The sequence below is a fragment of the Bubalus bubalis genome, chromosome X (genome assembly GCF_019923935.1).
Source record: "Bubalus bubalis isolate 160015118507 breed Murrah chromosome X, NDDB_SH_1, whole genome shotgun sequence".
Classification (NCBI taxonomy): domain Eukaryota; kingdom Metazoa; phylum Chordata; class Mammalia; order Artiodactyla; family Bovidae; genus Bubalus; species Bubalus bubalis.
The window spans coordinates 91,281,496-91,302,266 of record NC_059181.1 but is presented as its reverse complement, the minus strand read 5'-3'; the positions used below and the strand labels follow the sequence as shown (position 1 = coordinate 91,302,266).

General features: G+C 38.8%; 1 protein-coding gene across 10 annotated transcripts in view; it reads right to left on the bottom strand.

The window, feature by feature from the left end:
* PWWP3B (PWWP domain containing 3B) overlaps positions 1-20,771 on the bottom strand; it is a 168,132-nt gene that overhangs the window by 117,368 nt on the left and 29,993 nt on the right. For 8 of the 10 annotated variants that reach the window (XM_044936457.2, XM_044936458.2, XM_006067689.4 and 5 more), the window contains 2 exons: positions 19,538-19,616; positions 15,040-18,790 (listed from right to left, as the gene is read on the bottom strand). In XM_044936457.2, coding sequence (XP_044792392.1) covers positions 16,481-18,565 — 2,085 coding nt within the window. In that variant the 5' untranslated portion in view covers positions 18,566-18,790; positions 19,538-19,616 and the 3' untranslated portion in view covers positions 15,040-16,480. Of the gene's footprint in view, positions 1-15,039; positions 18,791-19,537; positions 19,617-20,771 lie in introns of those variants that run through there. The other 2 variants (XM_044936460.2, XR_006548434.2) reach the window with 2 other exon arrangements.

Below are 20,771 nucleotides of genomic sequence, written 5' to 3'. Positions count from 1 at the left end.
CCTCTTGAGAAACCTATATGCAGGTCATGAAGCAACAGTTAGAACTGGACAGGGAACAACAGACTGGTTCCAAATAGGAAAAGGAATACGTCAAGGCTGTATATTGTCACCCTGCCTAACTAACTTCTATGCAGAGTACATCATGAGAAATGCTGGACTGGAAGAAACACAAGCTGGAATCAAGATTGCCAGGAGAAATATCAATAAACTGAGATATGCAAATGACACCACCCTTATGGCAGAAAGTGAAGAGGAACTCAAAAGCCTCTTGATGAAAGTGAAAGTGGAGAGTGAAAAAGTAGGCTTAAAGCTCAACATTCAGAAAATGAAGATCATGGCATCTGGTCCCATCACTTCATGGCAATAGATGGGGAAACAGTGGAAACAGTTTCAGACTTTATTTTTTTGGGCTCCAAAATCAGTGCAGATGGTGACTGCAGCCATGAAATTAAAAGACACTTACTCCTTGGAAGGAAAGTTATGACCAACCTAGATAGCATATTCAAAAGCAGAGACATTACTTTGCCAACAAAGGTCCGTCTAGTCAAGACTATGTTTTTTCCTGTGGTCATGTATGGATGTGAGAGTTGGACTGTGAAGAAAGCTGAGCGCAGAAGAATTGATGCTTTTGAACTGTGGTGTTGGAGAAGACTCTTGAGAGTCCCTTGGACTGCAAGGAGATCCAACCAGTCCATTCTGAAGGAGATCATCCCTGAGTGTTCTTTGGAAGGAAAGATGCTAAAGCTGAAGCTCCAGTACTTTGGCCACCTCATGCGAAGAGTTGACTCATTGGAAAAGACTCTGATGCTAAGAGGGATTGGGGGCAGGAGGAGAAGGGGACGACAGAGGATGAGATGGCTGGATGGCATCACTGACTCAATGGATGTGAGTCTGAGTGAACTCCGGGAGTTGTTGATGGACAGGGAGGCCTGGCGTGCTGCGATTCATGGGGTCACAAAGAGTCGGACACGACTGAGCGACTGAACTGAACTGAACTGAACTGAACTTTCCACATTGTAGGCAGATTCTTTACTGTCTGAGCCACCAGAGAAACCTTTGTTCCTTTCTTTACATGCTTTCGACATATACCACCAGAGGCTACTCAAAACCTTGAGGAGGTTCTGAGGGATGCAAAACAAAGGGAAGCCTCAGAACGGCTTTCGGGGAGCTGCCAGAGAGGTCACAATACACAGCCACATTTCTCTGAACAAAAGGTTCATGTTGCTCCTCTGGCACTAGCAAGCCATATCAGGTATGTAGACTATCATCCTTATGGACATCTCCGAGCTGACAAATGACAGATGATAATCAGGTAAATAAAAGTGTTTCAACAAGCTCTTACCAGCAATTATCAACTTCTTTCTTCTTTACAGACTCTCCAAGTGTTATGTTTTTAAAATTGTGGTTAAAAAAGCCACATAACATAAAGTTTACCATCAGAATTATTGGTAATTGTGTAGTTCAGCAGGGCTACATATATTCATATTCTTGTGAAACAGATTTTCAGAACTTTTTTATCTTGCCAAACTGAAACTCTGTATCTCTTACATAACGATTCCCCTTTGCCTTGTCCTGTATCTACTGGTAACTCCCATTTGACTTGTATTTCTATGAATTGGACTATTTTAAATACATAGTGAAGTGAAGAAGATGCTTGAGAGTACCTTGGACTGGAAGGAGATCAAACCAGTTAATCCTAAAGGAAATCAACCCTGAATATTCATTGGGAGGACTGATGCTGAAGCTGAAGCTCCAATACATTGGCCACCTAATGCAAAGAGCCAACTCATTCGAAAAGACCTTGATTCTGGGAAAGATTGAGAGCGGGAGGAGAAGGGGATGACAGAAGATGAGATGATTGGATAGCATCACTGACTAAGTGGACATGAGTTTGAGCAAACTCCAGGAGATGGTGAAGGACAGGGAAGCCTGACGTGCTACAGTCCATGGGGTCACGAACAGTCAAATACAACTTAGCAACTGAACAGTAATAACAGTAGAAGTGGAATCATACAGCAATTTGTCTTTTTGTAACTCACTTATTCCACTTAGCATAGTATCCTCAAGGTTCATCTATGTGATAATGTGTGATAGGATTTCTTTGCATTTTAAGGCTGAATAATAGTGCATTGTATGTATATACCACACTTTGTTTACTTGTGCATCTGTTAGTGGACATTTGAGTTCATGTTCAATGTGTTTGATTAAATTCAATAGTTTCAAAAATGTTGATTCTCACAGTTTTTGGAAGCTTATTTGTTGCTTCAGTGGATTGAAAGTTCCTTGGACTTCTCTACACCACAATTTCAGCAGAGCCACTTAATAAATATTTTAAAAATATTATCTGTCACACATTGAAATGAATAATGAAATGTGTATCACATTTAACAATTTTTATTTGCAACTATTTACCTAAATGTCTATCTTTTTCATAAAATATTAACTTATGAAGTAGAAGGAAAATGGATCATCACCCATTGAATAGGAAATGCAATATAATTTTCATTAAAGGAGCTTCTGTAAAGTAAGGGAGAAATCAAGAAAGTGGTCTCATTCTTTAGATAAACTCAGTTACATCAGTCATTATTGTGAAAAAATGTGTAAATGACATCATATGTGAGGGCAGTTCATGTACCATAAAGCTTAAAAATGCAGTTAGGCCTAGGTTAAGATCTTAGTATTTATTTTCACATCAAGTTTTTTTTTTTTTAATAATTTCTCTAACTTCTTTTTTTAAAAATCTTGTTTCAAGCTAAGATAAACAATTAATTGGCTTTAGATTTAAACTTTTAATTCTGTATGCAGGCATATGTCATTTTATTGTATTTCATTTTATTGTGCTTCACAGATATTGTGTTTTTAATTGAAGCATAGTTGATTTAAAATATTTTTAGTTTTAGGTGCACACATAGTGATTTGGATATTTTTGCAGGTTATATACCATTATAAATTATTACAAGATATGGAATATAATTCCATATCTGTGCTATACAGTAAACAACTACTAATCCCAAATTCCTCATCTGTCCTTCCCTCTCCCCTTTGGTAACCACTAGTTTGTGTTCCTGGAGAAGGCAATGGCACCCCACTCCAGTACTCTTGCCTGGAAAATCCCATGGACACAGGAGCCTGGTAGGCTGCAGTCCATGTGGTCGCAAAGAGTCGGACACGACTGAGCGACTTCACCTTCACTTTTCACTTTCATGCATTGGAGAAGGAAATGGCAACCCACTCCAGTGTTCTTCCCTGGAGAATCCCAGGGACAGGGGAGCCTGGTGGGCTGCCGTCTATGGGGTCGCACAGAGTTGGACACGACTGAAGCGACTTAGCAGCAGCAGCAGCAGCAGTTTGTGTTCCGTGACAGAAACAGACTCACAGGTTTCTTGCATACACATTCATTTGCATTATTTTTTAGCTTCCACATGTAAGTGATACCATATACTATTTGTCTTTGACTGGCTTATTTTACTAAGCAAAATATACTCTAGGTCCATCCATGATGCTGCAAATGAAATATTGTCCTAAGTCACTTCAGTCATGTCTGACTCTTTGTGACCCAAAGGACTGTAACCCACCAGGCTCCTCTGTCCACCAGATTCTCCAGGTAAGAATACTGGAGTGGGTTGCCATGTCGCTTTCCAGGGAATCTTCCCAGCCCAGGGATTGAACCCATGTCTCTTAGGTCTCCTGCATTGGCAGGCAGTTTCTTTACCACTAGTGCCACCTGGGAAGCCCCATTTTCCTTATAAACATACTTGGATATGTATTTTCTTACATACTTGAATAGGTAAGAAAATGAAATATTATATTGTATCTTGTGGCAACCCTGAGTCAAGCAAATCTATCAGTACTATTTTTCCAGCAGCATTTTCTCACTTTGTGTCTCTGTCACATTCTGGTTAATTCTCACAATATTTCAAACATTTTAATTATTATTATATTCGCTATGTTGATCTGTGATCAGTGACTTCTGATGTTACTAATATAATTGTTTTGGGACTCCATGAACTCATTAAGATGGCAATCTTAATAAATGTGTGTATTCTCATCGCTTGACCAACTGGTCATTCCTCTATCTCTATCCCTTTTCTTAGGCCTCTCTATTCTCTGAAACACAACAATTTAAAATTAGGTTAATCAATAATTCTACAATGGTGTCAAAGTATTCAAGTGAAAAGAAAAGTCACTTGTCTCTCACTTTAAATCAAAAGATAGAAATAATTAAGCTTATTGAGAAAGGTGTGATTTCCCCCTCACTTTAAATCAAAAGCTAGAAATGATTAAACTTAGTAAGGAAGGTGTGTTTTGAAAGGTGAGATAGGCTGAAAGCTAGGCCTCTTGTGCCAAACATTAGCCAAGTTGTGAGCGCAAAGGAAACATTTTTGAAGGAAATTAAGAGAGCTGCTCCAGTGAACACATGAATGATAAGCAAGTGAAACAGCCTTATTACTGATATGGAAAAAGTTTAAGTGGTCTGGATGGAAGATCAAACCAGTCACATTTCCTTAAGCTAAAGCCTAATTCAGAGCAAGGTCTTAACTTCAATTTTGTGAAGGCTGAGAGAGGTGAGGAAACTGTAGAAGAAGAGTTTGAAACTAGAAATTGGTTCATGAAGTTTAAGGAAAGAAACCATCTTAGTAACATCAAAGTGCAAGGTGAAGCAGCAAGTCCTGGTGTAGAAGTTGCAGCAAGTTATTCAGGCCATCTAGCTAAGAAAATTAATGAAGGCAGGTACATGAAACAACAGATTTTCCTTGTAGAGGAAACAGTCTTATGTTGGAAGAAGATGCCATCTAGGATTTTCATAGCTAGAGAAAAGTCAATACCTGGCTTCAAAGTTTCAAAGGACAGGCTAACTCTCTTATTATGGGCTTACACAACTGGTGACTTTAAGTTGAAACCAGTGCTCACTTACCATTCTGAAAATCTCAGGGCCCTTAAGAATTATGCTAAATCTAATCTGCCTGTGCTTTATAAATGGAACAACAAAGTCTGGAAGACGGCACAACTGTTTGCATGATTTAGTGAATATTTTAAGCCCTCTGTTGAGACCTACTGCTCAGGAAAAAAAAAAAAAAAGATTCCCTTCAAAATATTATGGCTATTGACAATGCACCTGGTCATCCAAGAGCTCTGATGGAGATGTGCAATGAGAAACTGTCCTTGAAAGAAAGTCAATCAATGTGGCAAATTTCGTTGTTCTTAGTCTAAGGAATTGCAACAATCACCCCAACCTTCAGCAACCACCACCCTGATCAATCAGCAGTCATCAACATCGAGGCAAGACCCTGCATTAGCAAGAAGATTATGGCTTGTTGAAGGCTCAGATGATGGTTTGTATTTTTTAGCAGTAAAGTATTTTAAAATTAAGGCATGTACATTTTTTAGACACAAGACTATTGCACACTTAAGACTACATTGTAGTGTAAATATGACTTTAATATGCCCTGGGGAACAGAAAAATTTGTGTGACTAGCTTTAGTGTAATATTTATTTTATTGAGGTGGTCTGGCACTGAGCCGGCAATATCTCTGAGGTATGCCTGTATTTAACCATGTTCGGGTAACTGTCATATTTACCTAACTGGAGTCTTTTTTATGTAACACATTTCTAAATTCTTAAATCCTGGTTCATTTACTCCTTCTAGGAACTTGGAATGACTTACCAGTCAGCATTTATATTACTGAAACTTATTGGAGCTACTCTATGAATAGACAAGATGATAAAACTTGCCTGGCTTATAACTATGTTTTTGGAGATACAGGAGTCAGAACAAAGTGCTTAAATTTCCTACATATTATATCAAACTAGATGGGCTCTTAAGCAATCAGCCTGGCCTCCTACTCATAGAGTAGTCTAATCGTTGAATATAATGATTCTAGCTGCTCTTTACATGTCAGATGGCTATATTAAGAAACCCAGACACTTTCATTTAGGAAGACAGACAAAAATCTGTCTGTTTTAAGAAGTCACCCAGCCACTGAAGAAGTGATACTCCTATAAATGAAATTTCAGAGAAGTATATAGTGAACAATCTTTCTCAAGGCTGCCAAAATGATTTATTGCATGCTGAGATTTCATACACACACATATAGACTGCATAATACTATTTTTTAAACACAAGTTGTTTTCTTGCAAAACCGACTGAAGTTAGTGATAATATATATTATCTCTGTCATTGGTTTGATATCTAAAAGGTAGTTTTTCAAAAATAAATAGTCATAATGGGAAATTTAGGAATTATGTTAAAAAGAAACACAATAATTTATATCAATCATGCCTACTACTGTGGGCAAGAATCCCTTAGAAGAAATGGAGTATCCCTCTTAGTCAACAAGAGTCCAAATGCGGTACTTGGATGCAATCTCAAAAACTACAGCATGATCTCTGTTCGTTTCCAAGGCAAACCATTCAATATCACAGTAATTCAAGTCTATGCCCCAACCACTAATGCTGAAGAAGCTGAAGACAAACAGGTCTATGAAGACCGACAAGACTTTCTAGAACTAAAAATACCAACAAAAAACAGATGTTCTTTTCATCATCGGGGACTGGAATGAAAAAGTAGGAAGTCAAGACATACATGGAGTAACAGGCAAGTTTGGCCTTGGAGTACAAAATGAAGCAGGGTAAAGGCTAACAGAGTTTTGCCAAGAGAAAGCATTGATCATAGCAAACACCCTCTTCCAACAACACAAGAGAAGATGCTACACATGGCTATCACCAGATGGTCAATACCAAAATCAGATTGATTATATTCTTTGCAACCAAAAATGGAGAAGATATATACAGTCAGCAAAAACAAGACAAGGAAATGACTGTGGCACAATAAAGATCATGAACTCTTTATTGCAAAATTCAGACTTAAATTGAAGAAAGTAAGGAAAACCACTAGACCATTCAGGTATGACCTAAATCAAATCCCTTATAATTATACAGTGGAAGTGACAAATAGATTCAAGGGATTAGATCTGATAGACTGAGTGCCTGAAGAACTATAGACAGGGTTTCATAATATTGTACAGGAGGCTGTGATCAACACCATACCCAAGAAAAATAATTGCAAAAATGCAAACTGGTTGTCTGAGGAGTCCTTACAAATAGCTGAGGAAAGAAGAGAAGTGAAAGGCAAAGGAGAAAAGAAAAGATATACCAATCTGAATGCAGAGTTCCAAAGAAGAGTAAGTAGAGATAAGAAAGCCTTCCTAAGTGATCAGTGCAAAGGAATAGAGGAAAACAATAGAATGGGAAAGACTAGATATCTCTTCAAGAAAATTAGAGCTACCAAGGGAACATTTCATGCTAAGATGGGCAAATTAAAGGACAAAAATGGTATGGACCTAACAGAAGCAGAAGATATTAAGAAGAGGTGGCAAGAATAGCAGAACTATACAAAAAAGATCTTCATGACCCAGATAACCATGATTGTGTGATCACTCACCTAGAGCCAGACATTCTGGAGTGTGAAGTCAAGTGGGCCTTAAGAAGCATTGCTATGAACAAAACTAGTGGAGGTGATGGAATTCCAGCTGAGCTATTTCAAATCCTAAAAGACGATGCTGTGAAAATGTTGCATTCCATATGTCAGCAAATTAGGAAAACTCAGCAGTGGCCACAGGACTGGAAAAGGTCAGTTTTCACCCAAAGAAAAGCAATGCCAAAGAATGCTCAAACTACTGCATAATTGCACTCATCTCACAGGCTAGCAAAGTAATGCTCAAAATTCTCCAAGCCAGGCTTCAACAGTACGTGAACTGAGAACTTCCAGATGTTCAAGCTGGATTTAAAAAAGGCAGTGGAACCAGAGATCAAATTGCCAACAGCCATTGGATCATAGAAAAAGCAACAGAGTTCCAGAAACACATCTACTTCCGCTTTATTGACTATGCCAAAGCCTTTGGCTGTATGTATCACAACAAACTGTGGAAAATTCTTAAAGAGATGGGAATACCAGGCTATCCTACCTGCCTCCTGAGAAACCTGTATGCAGGTCAAGAAGCAACAGTTAGAACCAGACATGGAACAATGGACTAGTTCCACATTGGGAAAGGAGTACGTGAAGGCTGTATATTGTCACTCTGCTTATTTAACTTATATGCAGAATACATCATGTGAAATGCCAGGCTGGAGGAAGCACAAGCTGGAATCAAGATTGTTGAGAGATATATCAATAACTAGCCTCAGATATGCAGATGACAGTATCCTTACTGTAGAAAGCAAAGAGCAACTAAAGAGCCTCTTGATAAAAGTGAAAGAGGAGAGTGAAAAACCTAGCTCAAAACTCAACATTCAAAAAACAAAGATCATGGCACATGGTCCCATCAGTTCATAGCAAATAGATGAGGAAACAATAGAAACAGTGACAGACTGTTTTCTTGGGCTCCAAAATCACTGCAGATGGTGATTGCAGCCATGAAAGTAAAAGATGCTTGCTCCTTGAAAGAAAAGCTATGACAAACCTAGACAGCATATTAAAAAGCCGAGACATTACTTTGACAACAAAGGTCTGTCTAGTCAAAGCTGTGGCTTTTCCAGTAGTCATGTATGGATGTGACAGTTGGACCACAAAGAAAATTGAGCCCCAAAGAATTGAGGGTTCAGGATGGGGAACACATGTATACCTGTGGCGGATTCATTTTGATATTTGGCAAATCTAATACAGTTATGTAAAGTTTAAAAATAAAATAAAATTAAAAAAAAATAAAAATAAAAACATCTTTTCAAAAAAAAAAAAAAAAGAATTGATGCTTTTGAACTGTGGTGTTGGAGAAGATTCTTGAGAGTCCCTTGGACTGCAAGGAGATCAAACCAGTCAATCCTAAAAGAAATGTCTTACATATTCATCGGAAGGACTGATGCTGAAGCTGAAGCTCCAATACTTTGGCCACGTGATGCAAAGAACTGACTCATTGGAAAAGACCCAGATGCTGGGAAAGACTGAAGACAGGAGGAGAAGGGGACAGCAGTTGATTAGATGGTTAGATGGCATCACTGATTTGATGAATGTGAGTTTGAGCAAGCTCCAGGAGTTGGTGATGGACAGGGAAGCCTGGCGTGCTGCAGTCCATGGGGTTGCAAACAGTTGGACATGACTGAGTGACTGAACTGAACTGATATCAGTTAAGCAAAAAAAAAAAAAAAAAAGGAATAGTTATGGGAAAATATACATTAAATTTAAACAGTTACTCTTACTTAGTGTCTGACACCAATGAATTTTTGTGTTAAAAAAGAGAATGTGAATTTTATTATAAAACGTTAAGTATACATAAATGAAATACATATTTTCCTTTAAATTTGAGGAACTGAGTCATTTCATCTAAGTTTTAAAATCTGTGCTTATAGTGTTATTGATAGAATTTTATCATTCTTTTAACATCCAAGGAATCAGTAGTGATGTCCCCTCTTTCATTCCTGATACTGGTCATTTGTATCTTCTCTGTTTTTCTTGGTTATCTAAGCTAAAATCTTATCAAAACCTTTTCAAAGAAGCAGATTTAGGTTTCATCAATTTACTTTATTATAGTTTCTTTGTTTTCAATTTTGTTGATTTCTGCTCTAATATTTATTTGATTTCTTCTACTTGTTTTGGATCTGATGTGCTCTTCTTTTTCTGGTTTTCTAATGTGAAAACTTAAGTTATTGATTCTGGTAAAGGGGATGGGGGAAATGTTGGATTCCATTGTTGCCAGAACTGGAAAATTACTAATTTTTAATAGTTTTCATATATGAATAAGTTTTAAATCTTTAATAAACATTTTGATCCAAAGATGCCTTATATTTTATAAAATATTTAATTATTGCAGGTTATTTTAGCCTGAGTGTCCACAAAAGAGAGTTTGACACAAAAGTTTTCATTTGAGTAGCTCATTTGGAAAGTGGTTCTAGTAAGTCAGAGTAAGGAAAACATATGTGAGAGCTGGACAATAAAAAAGGCTGAGTGCCAAAGAATTGATGCCTTTGAACTGTGGTGTTGGAAAAGGTTCTTGAAAGTCCCTTGAATAACAGGGAAATCAAACTAGTCAATCCTAAAGGAAATCAACCCTGAATATTCATTGGAAGTACTGATGCTGAAGCTGAATCTCCAATACTTTGGCCACCTGATGTGAAGAGCCGACTCATTGGAAAAGACCCTGATGCTAGGAAAGATAGAAGGCAGGAGGAGGAGGGGACAACAGAAGATGAGATGGTTCGATGGCATCACCAACTCAATGGATATCAGTTTGAGCAAACTCCGGGAGATGGTGAAGGACAGCGAAGCCTGGTGTGCTGCAGTCCATGGGGTCACAAAGAGTCAGACATGACTGAGTGACTGAACAACAACATGGTTAAGCAAGGAAGGAGGAAAAGTCAAACAATGGTATGTTAGACATTGCACATCACTATAGGCAAGTGGTGCTTGACCCTATGGGCCTAAAGTTGGCATCCATATTTGTGATGATGAATAACTACCACCTCTAAGATAGAGTGGATGCAGTGTATTCTATGTAGAATGAGGTAGCTGGATGATATCCTTGAAGGAAGGGATGGAATCGAGTGTCCAGCATCAGATGTTGCTCTTGGGGAGTTATACATTTAGAAGTGGGAGTAGCTTGATCACCCATGGAGAGAACCAGTGTTGTTGAACTCAAGCTTAGGCTCCAACCCTGCCACCAAGATAGTTCATGGGCTCATTGTGCCAGAACCATGATGACTGAGGAGAGAAGCTGTTTGATATCCAAATGAGTCATCAGATACCCTTGGTTTTTAACTGCCTTCTCTACAGTCAGTTCCTTGGATGACCATTAATTACAGAGTGAAGAACCTGATGTAATGCCCACATTTCTGCCAACCAGAAGTTTCCTGCTTCAACATTATTCTACTCTGACTGAAACTGAAGTGTGGTGGCAGTCCATTTACAGCTATCATCGATATTTAATGCTCATACATCTGTGCACTAAGTTTGAGATTAATAATTTCCTCTTCCAGTAGTTGTTCAGAGACCACCCCCTGCCTCATGAGGAGCATCATTGTAACAGCAGTCAAAGGCACGAGGGTTTGTGCAGTCAGCCAATTTATTTGTGCTTTCTCAGACTGGATCCTGGAGCGTGTCCATGGTACTATGGACTGCTATTGAGTTTGCCAGATCTTATCACTTGGTGAGTATCATAAGGTTCAGCTTGTGGTGGCCAGATCCTGTCGTATAGCACCTTACTTGCTATCTCTTGGTAAGGCACTCCATATATATTTCTACTGAACTCAATAGCATGTAAGGAGCTATGTTTTAATTGGCAAGCAGTTTACTGACATAGGAGATATGAATTTTGCTCAGAACCTCAGGATTCTGTGTTATAACTCCCATATTATGGCTTATAATGACTTAGATAATGCTTCCTTATCCATCAGAGATACTGTAAGCATTATAAAATATACTGAGGCATATGGCCTGAGTAACAGAAGAACTTGCACTGCAGATCTGAAAACGTGATAGGGGACCAAGTCTGTTAACATCAAACTTTTTGACTTGTCAAGTCTCATGTTTTTCTTTTCATACAAAAGAACTGTTCATATATTTAGCCCTGAAATACTATCAATAAAGCATTACCACAAACTTCTGTCAGTCAAACTAGTTTGATTCCCCTCTAACTGTGCTTCCCATTATGGTAACTATACTTGTCCCTGAGATTTTGTGCAGCAACCTGGGCTGTGAAATCTTATTATTTCCATTAGAGCATAGTTTACTTCTAATGATGACTTGCAGAGGACAGCATGACTTTTATAAAAATGTCAAATGTTCCCCTTCACCAATTTCAGGTGTTCCTCCTCACTACTTTATTATAGTAGTGTCTTCTCTGCCCTCTGAAGGAAATATACTTGAGAGATAGGTCCTCTTGTCTCATGTTATTCATGTTATGAAAGTATTTATTTCTAATGCCTTCATTCCTTTTGACCTTCTCAACAATTCCTCAGTATTCTGGCAAGCAAGTTCTAATATCTTCTATCTCATTTACCATACATAGCCTGTTGCCCAAGCTTCAACATGTCACCCAAACAGCATATGTAAAGGCAGCTCCAGGTCATTGACCTCTGATTCATAAGTATGTACTCCCATGTCAGTGAGTCCTCAAAATCCATTCTAACAGGTACTATCCCAGTTCACACAAGTACCTATTAGCCAGTTCCTAGAGCTCATTCTGGATATTCCACCTGAAGAGAGACTGCATTTTGGTCTTGTGCTGTGATAACCTTACCCTTGCCATGAGTTGGAAGCAGTGAAAAACATCAGTGTTGGCTGTTGAGTAAGACAAGCAGTCTTTTCGAGGCAGCTGCCTTAGGTGAGGCTATTGCCCTGGTTTCCAGGGACAGGGAGGTTGCTCTCCAATAGTTAGGGTTAGGGGGCTACTTTTGCCAGACTGAGTGTACAGAGGATGATAGGGATTCAAGATTTTTTCACTCATTACTATTTCAGGTATCAGAGGTCTACTCTTTCCTTATTAGGATGCATATATTGATATAGAGATCTAAGTGTTATGTGAAAAATTCTGAGAGATAGGAATACCAAACCACCTGACCTGTCTCTTGAGAAATCTGTATGCAGGCCAGGAAGCAACAGTTAGAACTGGGCATGGAACAACAGACTGGTTCCAAATCGGAAAAGTATGTCAAGGCTGTATATTGTCACCCTGCTTATTTAACTTATATGCAGAGTACATCATGAGAAACAGTGGGCTGGATGAAGCATAAGCTGGAATCAAGATTGCTGGGAGAAATATCAATAACCTCAGACATGCAGATGACACCACCCTTATGGCAGAAAATGAAGAACTAAAGAGCCTCTTGATGAAAGTGAAAGAGGAGAGTGAAAAAGTTGGCTTAAAGCTCAACATTCAGAAAACTAAGATCATGGCATCCGGCCCCATCACTTCATGGCAAATAGATGGGGAAACAGTGGAAACAGCGGCAGACTTTTATTTTGGGGGGCTCCAAAATCACTGCAGGTGGTGACTGCAGCCATGAAAGTAAAAGGTGCTTCTCCTTGGAAGGAAAGTTATGACCAACCTAGACTGCATATTAAAAAGCAGAGACATTACTTTGCCAACAAAGGTCCGTCTAGTCAAGGCTATGGTTTTCCCATTAGTCATGTATGGATGTGAGAGTTGCACAGTGAAGAAAGGTGAGTGCCGAAGAATTGATGCTTTTGAACTGTGGTGTTGGAGAAGACTTTTGAGAGTCCCTTGGACAGCAAGGAGATCCAACCAGTCCATCCTAAAGGAGATCAGTCCTGAGTGTTCATTGGAAAGGCTGATGTTGAAGCTGAAACTCCAATACTTTGGCCACCTGATGTGAAGAGCTGACTCATTTGAAAAGACCATGATGCTAGGAAAGATTGAAGGCAGGAGGAGAAGGGGACGACAGAAGATGAGATGGCTGGATGGCATCACCTACTCAATGGACATGAGTTTGGGTAAACTCTGGGAGTTGGTGATGGACAGGGAGGCCTGATGTGCTGCAGCCCATGGGGTCACAAAGAGTAAGACACGACTGAGCGACTGAACCAAACTGGTGTTATGAATGCAATTTCCATGCAGGTCTGCAACCTTGGAATTAGAATCAGGGTCTGCTATTCAGCATTCTGTCTTATGACTGGCGATGAGGGTCTTCTTAATCCAATGTATTAGGGTGAATGACAGGCTGTGTATTCCCATTAGACACACAAACCTAGATTACAGATCCAGTTTAGGGCACTCTTAGAGCCTGCCCTAAAAACCACTTGAGGCTGAAAGGGATTTCTGAATTCATGCTGAGCTGGAAGCCAAACTCATCTATTTCCACATTCCAAATGCCAACTCACTCAAAAGTGAAAGTGTAAGTCGCTCAGTTGTGTCTGATTCTTTGCAACCCCATGGACTATACAGTCCATGAAATTTTCCAGGGCAGAATACTGGAGTGGGTAGTCTTCAGGAGGAAAATAAATGTATATTTGAGGCACGTCTCCCTTATTTCAATATATGCCACAGTATAAAAAATGTCCTAGGAGCAATTTAGGTGCTCTTCCTTTACCCCAAGGTGCAATCCCTGGTAATTCAGACAGTAAAGTGTTTGCCTACAATGCTGGAGACCCAGGTTCGATCCCTGGGTCAGGAAGATCCCCTGGTGAAGGAAATGGCAACCCACTCCAGTATTCTTGCCTGGAAAATCCCATGGACTGAGGAGCCTGGTAGGCTACAGTCCATGGGGTCGCAAAGAGTTGGACACGACTGAGCGACTTCACTTTCACTTTCTTTCACTTTTTCTTTACCCCAAACCAGACACCCAGGAACTCACAAATATGGGGAATCCTGGGGCTCTGTTTTTCAAATACAGACAGTCTATAACGTTAAGAAATATTTCCCACTATTATGATGAAGTGTATCACTATTATGAGGAAGAAGTGATCTAAGATGACTCAGGTCATCTGGTTCGCTTTAAATCTGGCATCTTAAATCCCCAGAGCAGAGCTTTAAACCACACATAGCTTTTTTTCTGACTCACAATCGTATGACTAAATGAATGAATAAATGAACTAGGTAGTAAAGAAATATGAGAACCAAGGAGATAGAGTTAGCTCCACTGAGAAAATAGAAGGTGAGTAATATATTATATTCAAAGGAACACATTATAGAGTAAATAGTGTGTTTTCCCAGGGTATAAGGCCCACATATACTGTGGTGATGGTCTGTTGTCAAATGATCCTCAGGATCATGAGGAAACGATGTGGATTGGTTCAGGCTGTAGGCCCGAGGAGTCTTGGTCATTGTCAGGCAGGAGACAGGGTCTAGAGAAGGTTCTGTAGAATCTGAAGCTTATATACTTTTGAAGGTTTTCTTTTAAAGTAACACAAAATCAATCACAATAGTGAGTATTTATTTAGCATGATAAGATAATGTATAACAAGCATTAAAATTATGACAACTGCAATAAGAAAAATTCCAAACAAATCATGTGTGTGTGTGTGTGTGTGTGCAGAAACACCACTTATGTAGCTGCACAATCTGAAGTATGGTGAAGTGAACATCCAAGGTGAAAGGTATAATAGTTTTATTGAAAAGCAAAACATCAAATTTCTGCAATTTTTACATAAACACAAGGCCATGTGAACACATAACAAAACCCCAGGAGTGACATTTGTGTCACTTTGAAAAATGCAGACAGGTTCACATTAAGCCTTTAGGATTTAATTTTACATCAAGTTTTTAAAATAAAATAGCTCTCAATATTTATTCTCACTAAAAGTCTTGTTTCAAGTTAGAATAAACAGTTTATTGACTTCAGACTTCAACTTTCAATTGTATATTTTTAAACATGTTGGGATAATTGTCATATTTGTCCAAAAAGAGACTTTTTATGTGACCCATTGCCAAATTCACAGATTCTGGTCCATCTATTCTTTCTAGTAATGTGGAATGATTTACCAGTTGGAATTTATATTATTGAAAGCAACTGGAACTACTGTACAAATAAGCCAGATGATAAAAAATGCTTGGTTTGAAGCAAGCAACTCTGTATATGGAGATACAAGATTCAGAACAAAGTGCTTGCATTTTCTACAGTTTATATCAAACTAGGTGGGCTCTTAAGCAGTCAGTCTGGACTCATACATCTAGAGTAGCCAGACCATGAATATAATGATTCTAGCTGCCTTCTATATGTGCTCAGAAAGCTATATTAAGATACAGCCAATGTTAGTTATGAAGGCAGGAGAAAGCCTGTCTGTTTTAAGAAACTGTTCTGGCTGTTGAACAATAGACACTCCCACACATGGAACTTCATGGAACTGTAGAATGAATAATCCTGTTCAAGGCTGCCAAAATTATTTTCTGCATGCTGAGATGTTATTCACACACACATCGACTGCATGCAGATAATCCATTTACTTTATTTTTGAAGTCCAGATTGTTTTCTTGAAAAAGCAATTGCACTCAGTTGTAATATATAGCAAAGCATCTCTATCTTTGGTTCTATATCTCAGAGATATTTTTCCAAAAATAAATAAGCTTGACAGGAAAAATAATTCAGCTATCTTAAGAGAAAGTCTAATATTTTATAAAAATTAAGCAAAAATATATGATTGATGCTTTTTTCTAATTATCTTGCTTAATATCTCATACCAGTGCAACTTTAATATTAAAACGATTGCGCACACTATATTTAACTATACAGCATAGACACAAAAATGTCAAAAAACAAAATAGTACTCTCCTTTATTAATCATATTGGAATTATGCTTTCTAAAAATGCACAGGAAAGTAGAACAGCTAAAATATGTTAATAATTTGATGTTGAAGAAGTGAAAGAAAAGGAAATGAAGATGCAGAACAGATCATAGATCCTAGATATTGCAAAAAGAAGTGAATGTATCACCCAAAGTCTCCCATTTCTGGAAAAAATATGTTAGAATAATTCAGAGATTTTTCTTTTAAACTAGAATCTATGGAAGCTCCCTGTTACTGGACCCTCAGAAGATTTAATGATCTTCCTTTGCTAACGGTTTCCGCCTCTTTTCAAACAAGATTTTTGAATCAAATAATTCTCTTTCCCTGTATCCTAGAGATGGCCCCTTCAGATACTTTGCTTCTGCTGCCTTGTAATCTAATCCATCAACAGCAGAAATTGAACAGATGATTGCTTCTGGCAGAAGAACTTCCAGGATAAATTTAATTTTATCATTTCTTATCCGAGTCAGCATTTTTTCATCTATTTGTTTGTAGACTTCTTGCAAATATTTCACCACCTCATCCAACTGATCTTCATCTTCAAAGTATGTTTCAATACAGGGTGTGAATCTATGTGCATTCAAGAATGATTTCAGCCACCTGGACCCTTTCGTGCCATTTAAAATGGCTAAGAGATGGCTCTCTGTTCCCTTTGCATTCACGATGAAGTCCACTAGGTTCTTGTTGGCTCGGTCCCGAGCAGACTTCATTCGGTCTGGAAGAAGTTTCTGGAAGGACATTTTCTTGGTCTGGGAAGTCACAGACATTGATCTCCCAGTATTTTCATTTTGCAGCTTTGGAAATAAATTCCTGAAGGTATCCTGTTTGATTATTTTCCTAACTGGATAACTTATGTCAGCAGCGTAATACTCAAAAAATGAGCCTGCAAAAGAACCACAACCTAATCTAACTCTGTAGTCACAAATAAGCGAGATGCACCAGTCAATACTTTCACTGTATTCCTCCCTGGCTTTCTCCACTAGTGCCTGCTTCTCTTTACAGTCAAATTTCTTTAATCTTCTAAAAGGCACTCTAACGCCTCTTTTTTCAGGATTCATATTTGCCTCAACAAAAACCACACTTGCTTTTCTCTCTTTTCGCCTGATGCTTTTTATCACTGATGGCCAAAATGGATATTTTTGATACTTAAACCAGACAATCATCCCTGTTTCAAATGAACGTTGCTCATAATTAAAAAGGAAACGTGGAAGTTCTTCATCTTCTTCATTGTCATCTAATATGGATGCAGCAATCGAACTTACACGCGCTGACTTGTCAGAAGCTTGAAATTCTTCCTCAAATTCCTCAAAATCCAGTCTCTGAAGATTTCTTTCATTACTCCCGAGGAGTGAATAATCCCCAGAATGGCTAGAGGCACTAAATGAAACCTGATGTTCCTGTGAAGAAGGCTGAGGGAAAGCTTCAGCACCCATCTCTGATTCCACAGTAGGTTGATTCTGGCTGGCAACCGAGCATGGATCAGAGGGACCCTCTCCAGGATCTTCAATATTCTCTGAGAAGGCAGAGCATTCAGAGGAAGCGGCCGGGGCCTCTGGGTAGATGTCTTCTGGCTCCTCTTTTAAAGCTTTGGGCACAATGAAGCCATCTGATGGTAAAATTGGACTGAATTTTTCTTCTTTAACATATACATCTTCCTCTTTAATTGTGGAAAGCAAAGGCAAAATTGAGAGGTCAATCTTTTTCTTGCTCTCTTTTTCATCCTCATCTTCTGAAAGTGAAGGGAAAGTCTGGCACCAGCTGAGGTTTTGTGATGATTTTGTTTCTGTTTCATTTGGAATATTATCAATCATTGCATGCACCTGTGATTTATCATCATACAGGGAATCATCACTCTCTGATGATACTAACAGGATTGTTGAATTTTCATTTTCCTCCAGATACTTTGGTAAGTCTCCTTCTCCTTCGTGCTTCCGATACTTTTTACGAGGGGGTGAATCAGATGGCTTTTGTGGTATGTTTTGAGACAGTATAGTGGTCTCTTCCTCATCTGAACTGCTTACTTGAATCAAATTTTTTCTCTCATTCAGAATATCCAGTGCCATTTTTAGTGACCTGGCATAGGCTGTTTCCTCTCCAGGTGGGTCACTGACCTCTGACTGTGTGGCTAGTGAGGAGGCAATAGCTTCAACTTGAGATTTAGTTAGGATCTTTGTTTCTGTGCTTTCCATTTGAATTTTTTCATCCAGTGAGAGTATTTGAACTTCCAGGGAAAATACCTTTTTTCTCTTACTATTTGATGAAGCCTCGGATCGGGACAAAACTTTTGCTGGCCACAACTGGTCTTGCCAATTGCATAAGACATACTCAGCATCCATTATGATTTAGATTTATGTGCCAAGAGGTTAATATCAGAGATTTATGTGTCTGGCTATTCTCGTCACTGTGAAGGAAGTCCCTACCACAAACAATACTTTGACCAATGCCCCTTTTAGAACTACAAAGAGTTACAAAGTGTTTATAGCTTGTGTGGCCTGTTGTCCTCCAGCTGAACTTCCCAAGGATGCTTGAACACGTTGTTTGAATGGACAATGTGGAAGATACTGAAATAGCAAAAAGGAAAAGAAGAGTATCAGCAAATAAAATTATTTTGCCAAAGTAGGTGAGCAATTGCAAATAGAGAAGAGACAGACAGACAGTGGGGTATCAGATGGAGGAGGAAAATGCAGAATAATATAAGGTGCAGGATAAGAATTGGAAAAGTGTTTTTATAACATCTCAAAGAACTTACTTTCATTATTGCACACGATTATTAAAGTGTGACTCTATGTGCATGATGACAGAAGTGGTGTGTCAGGAACTCTATGTATTAGACATTTTGGGACTGGTGCCCCTAGTGTTATACCTAGAGAAGCAGGACTCTGAACTTGGTGTGCATCAAATTCATCTGGAGAATTCTTAAAACTAGATTTCTAGGCCCTATCCTGAGAATGGCTGCCAGGTTCACATATTGGATGAGGTAATTATCAAGGATTTTTTGAGAGTCAGGTGGCTGGCTAGGACTTCAGGTAGAAATCTGATTAGTCTTTGGCATGAATTCTTCATAGCAGTTTGACACATGAGATTCCTCCCCCAAAGTAGAAGCTATTACTTTTAATTACAAAACATTATGGCTACGGAACAGGGAGCAAAATGGATTACATCTTAAATTCTCAACCTAACATGATTTTAATATGAAATGTAGTTTTTAATATTGCTAAGGCTTTAGAGAAATAAGCAAAATAAATTATACCCTGAGTTCTCAACATGTTTTTAATGTGAAGTATTTTGCAAAATGAAAAGAGCCTTACCCAATGTCACGTGGATCAGGAAGGGTCTGGCTCTGTGATCTGGTTGTCTTGATTCTTACTCCAAAAGGAGACAGGCTGTCTAAAAGGAGACAGGGAATTAAATTAAGTGGCCAAGGCATAAAGAAACTTTACTACCAAAACTTTAGCACACATGTCATTTAGAAACACAGGAATGAAACGAAATCTTATCTATGATGTAGATGTTTATTGTCCCCCTTGTTTATATTATTTTAACTTCTCTCTGAGTGATACAGTTATGATATCTGGTTCATGTTTAAATCATATTTCTCAGGAAAAGTGCAAGGCAAAGACAAGAAAGGGAAGTAACAATTGCCTTGTGTCTACTATGCCCTTCCCCAATAGCTCAGAGGATAAAGAATCTGCCTGCAATGGAGACACAGGAGACAAGGAATTGATCCCAAGGGAAAATACCCTGGAGAAGGAAATGGCAACCCATTCTAGTAGTCTTTACTGAAAAATCCCATGGACAGAGGAACCTGGTCGCAAAGAGTCAGACATGACTGAGACACTAAACACATTCACACTACTATGAACAAGACTACAGGTTTTGTTTGAATCCTCAAATCAACCACTATGTGAATTTTTCATCCTTTACACATATAATTTTTTCAACAGAATTTTATTCACACTCTACATGCTGTCTCCCAGTTCACTCATACAAAATATATTTCATTGCTTTATTGTCCACTTCATAAAAATGGTTGCCTGGAGAAAATTTAGGAAATTTGGCCACCGCCATCTTGTGACCAGAAGCAGAACTGCAGATCTTGCAGGTGCTGTATGCAGAGCTTCAGTTGCTCAGATTTTTCTTAAGAGAAAAGGATGGGAACTACATTTAGCCAGCCAGGAGTCTTTCCAGGCTTATGCTATGCTATGCTAAGTCACTTCAGTTGTGTCTGACTCTGTGCAACCCCATAGACAGCAGCCCACCAGGCTCCCCCGTCCCTGGGATTCTCCAGGCAAGAACACTGGAGTGGGCTGCCATTTCCTTCTTCAATGCATGAAAGTGAAAAGTGAAAGTGAAGTCGCTCAGTCGTGTCCAACTCTTAGCAACCCCATGGATCACAACCTAACAGGCTCCTCCGTCCATGGGATTTTCCAAGCAAGAGTACTGGAGTGGGGTGCCATTGCCTTCTCCGTTCTAGGCTTATAGAACTTTCTAAGTTCAAGGGTTTTGGCTGTGTAGGATAAGAGGATCATAATGTCTTCAACT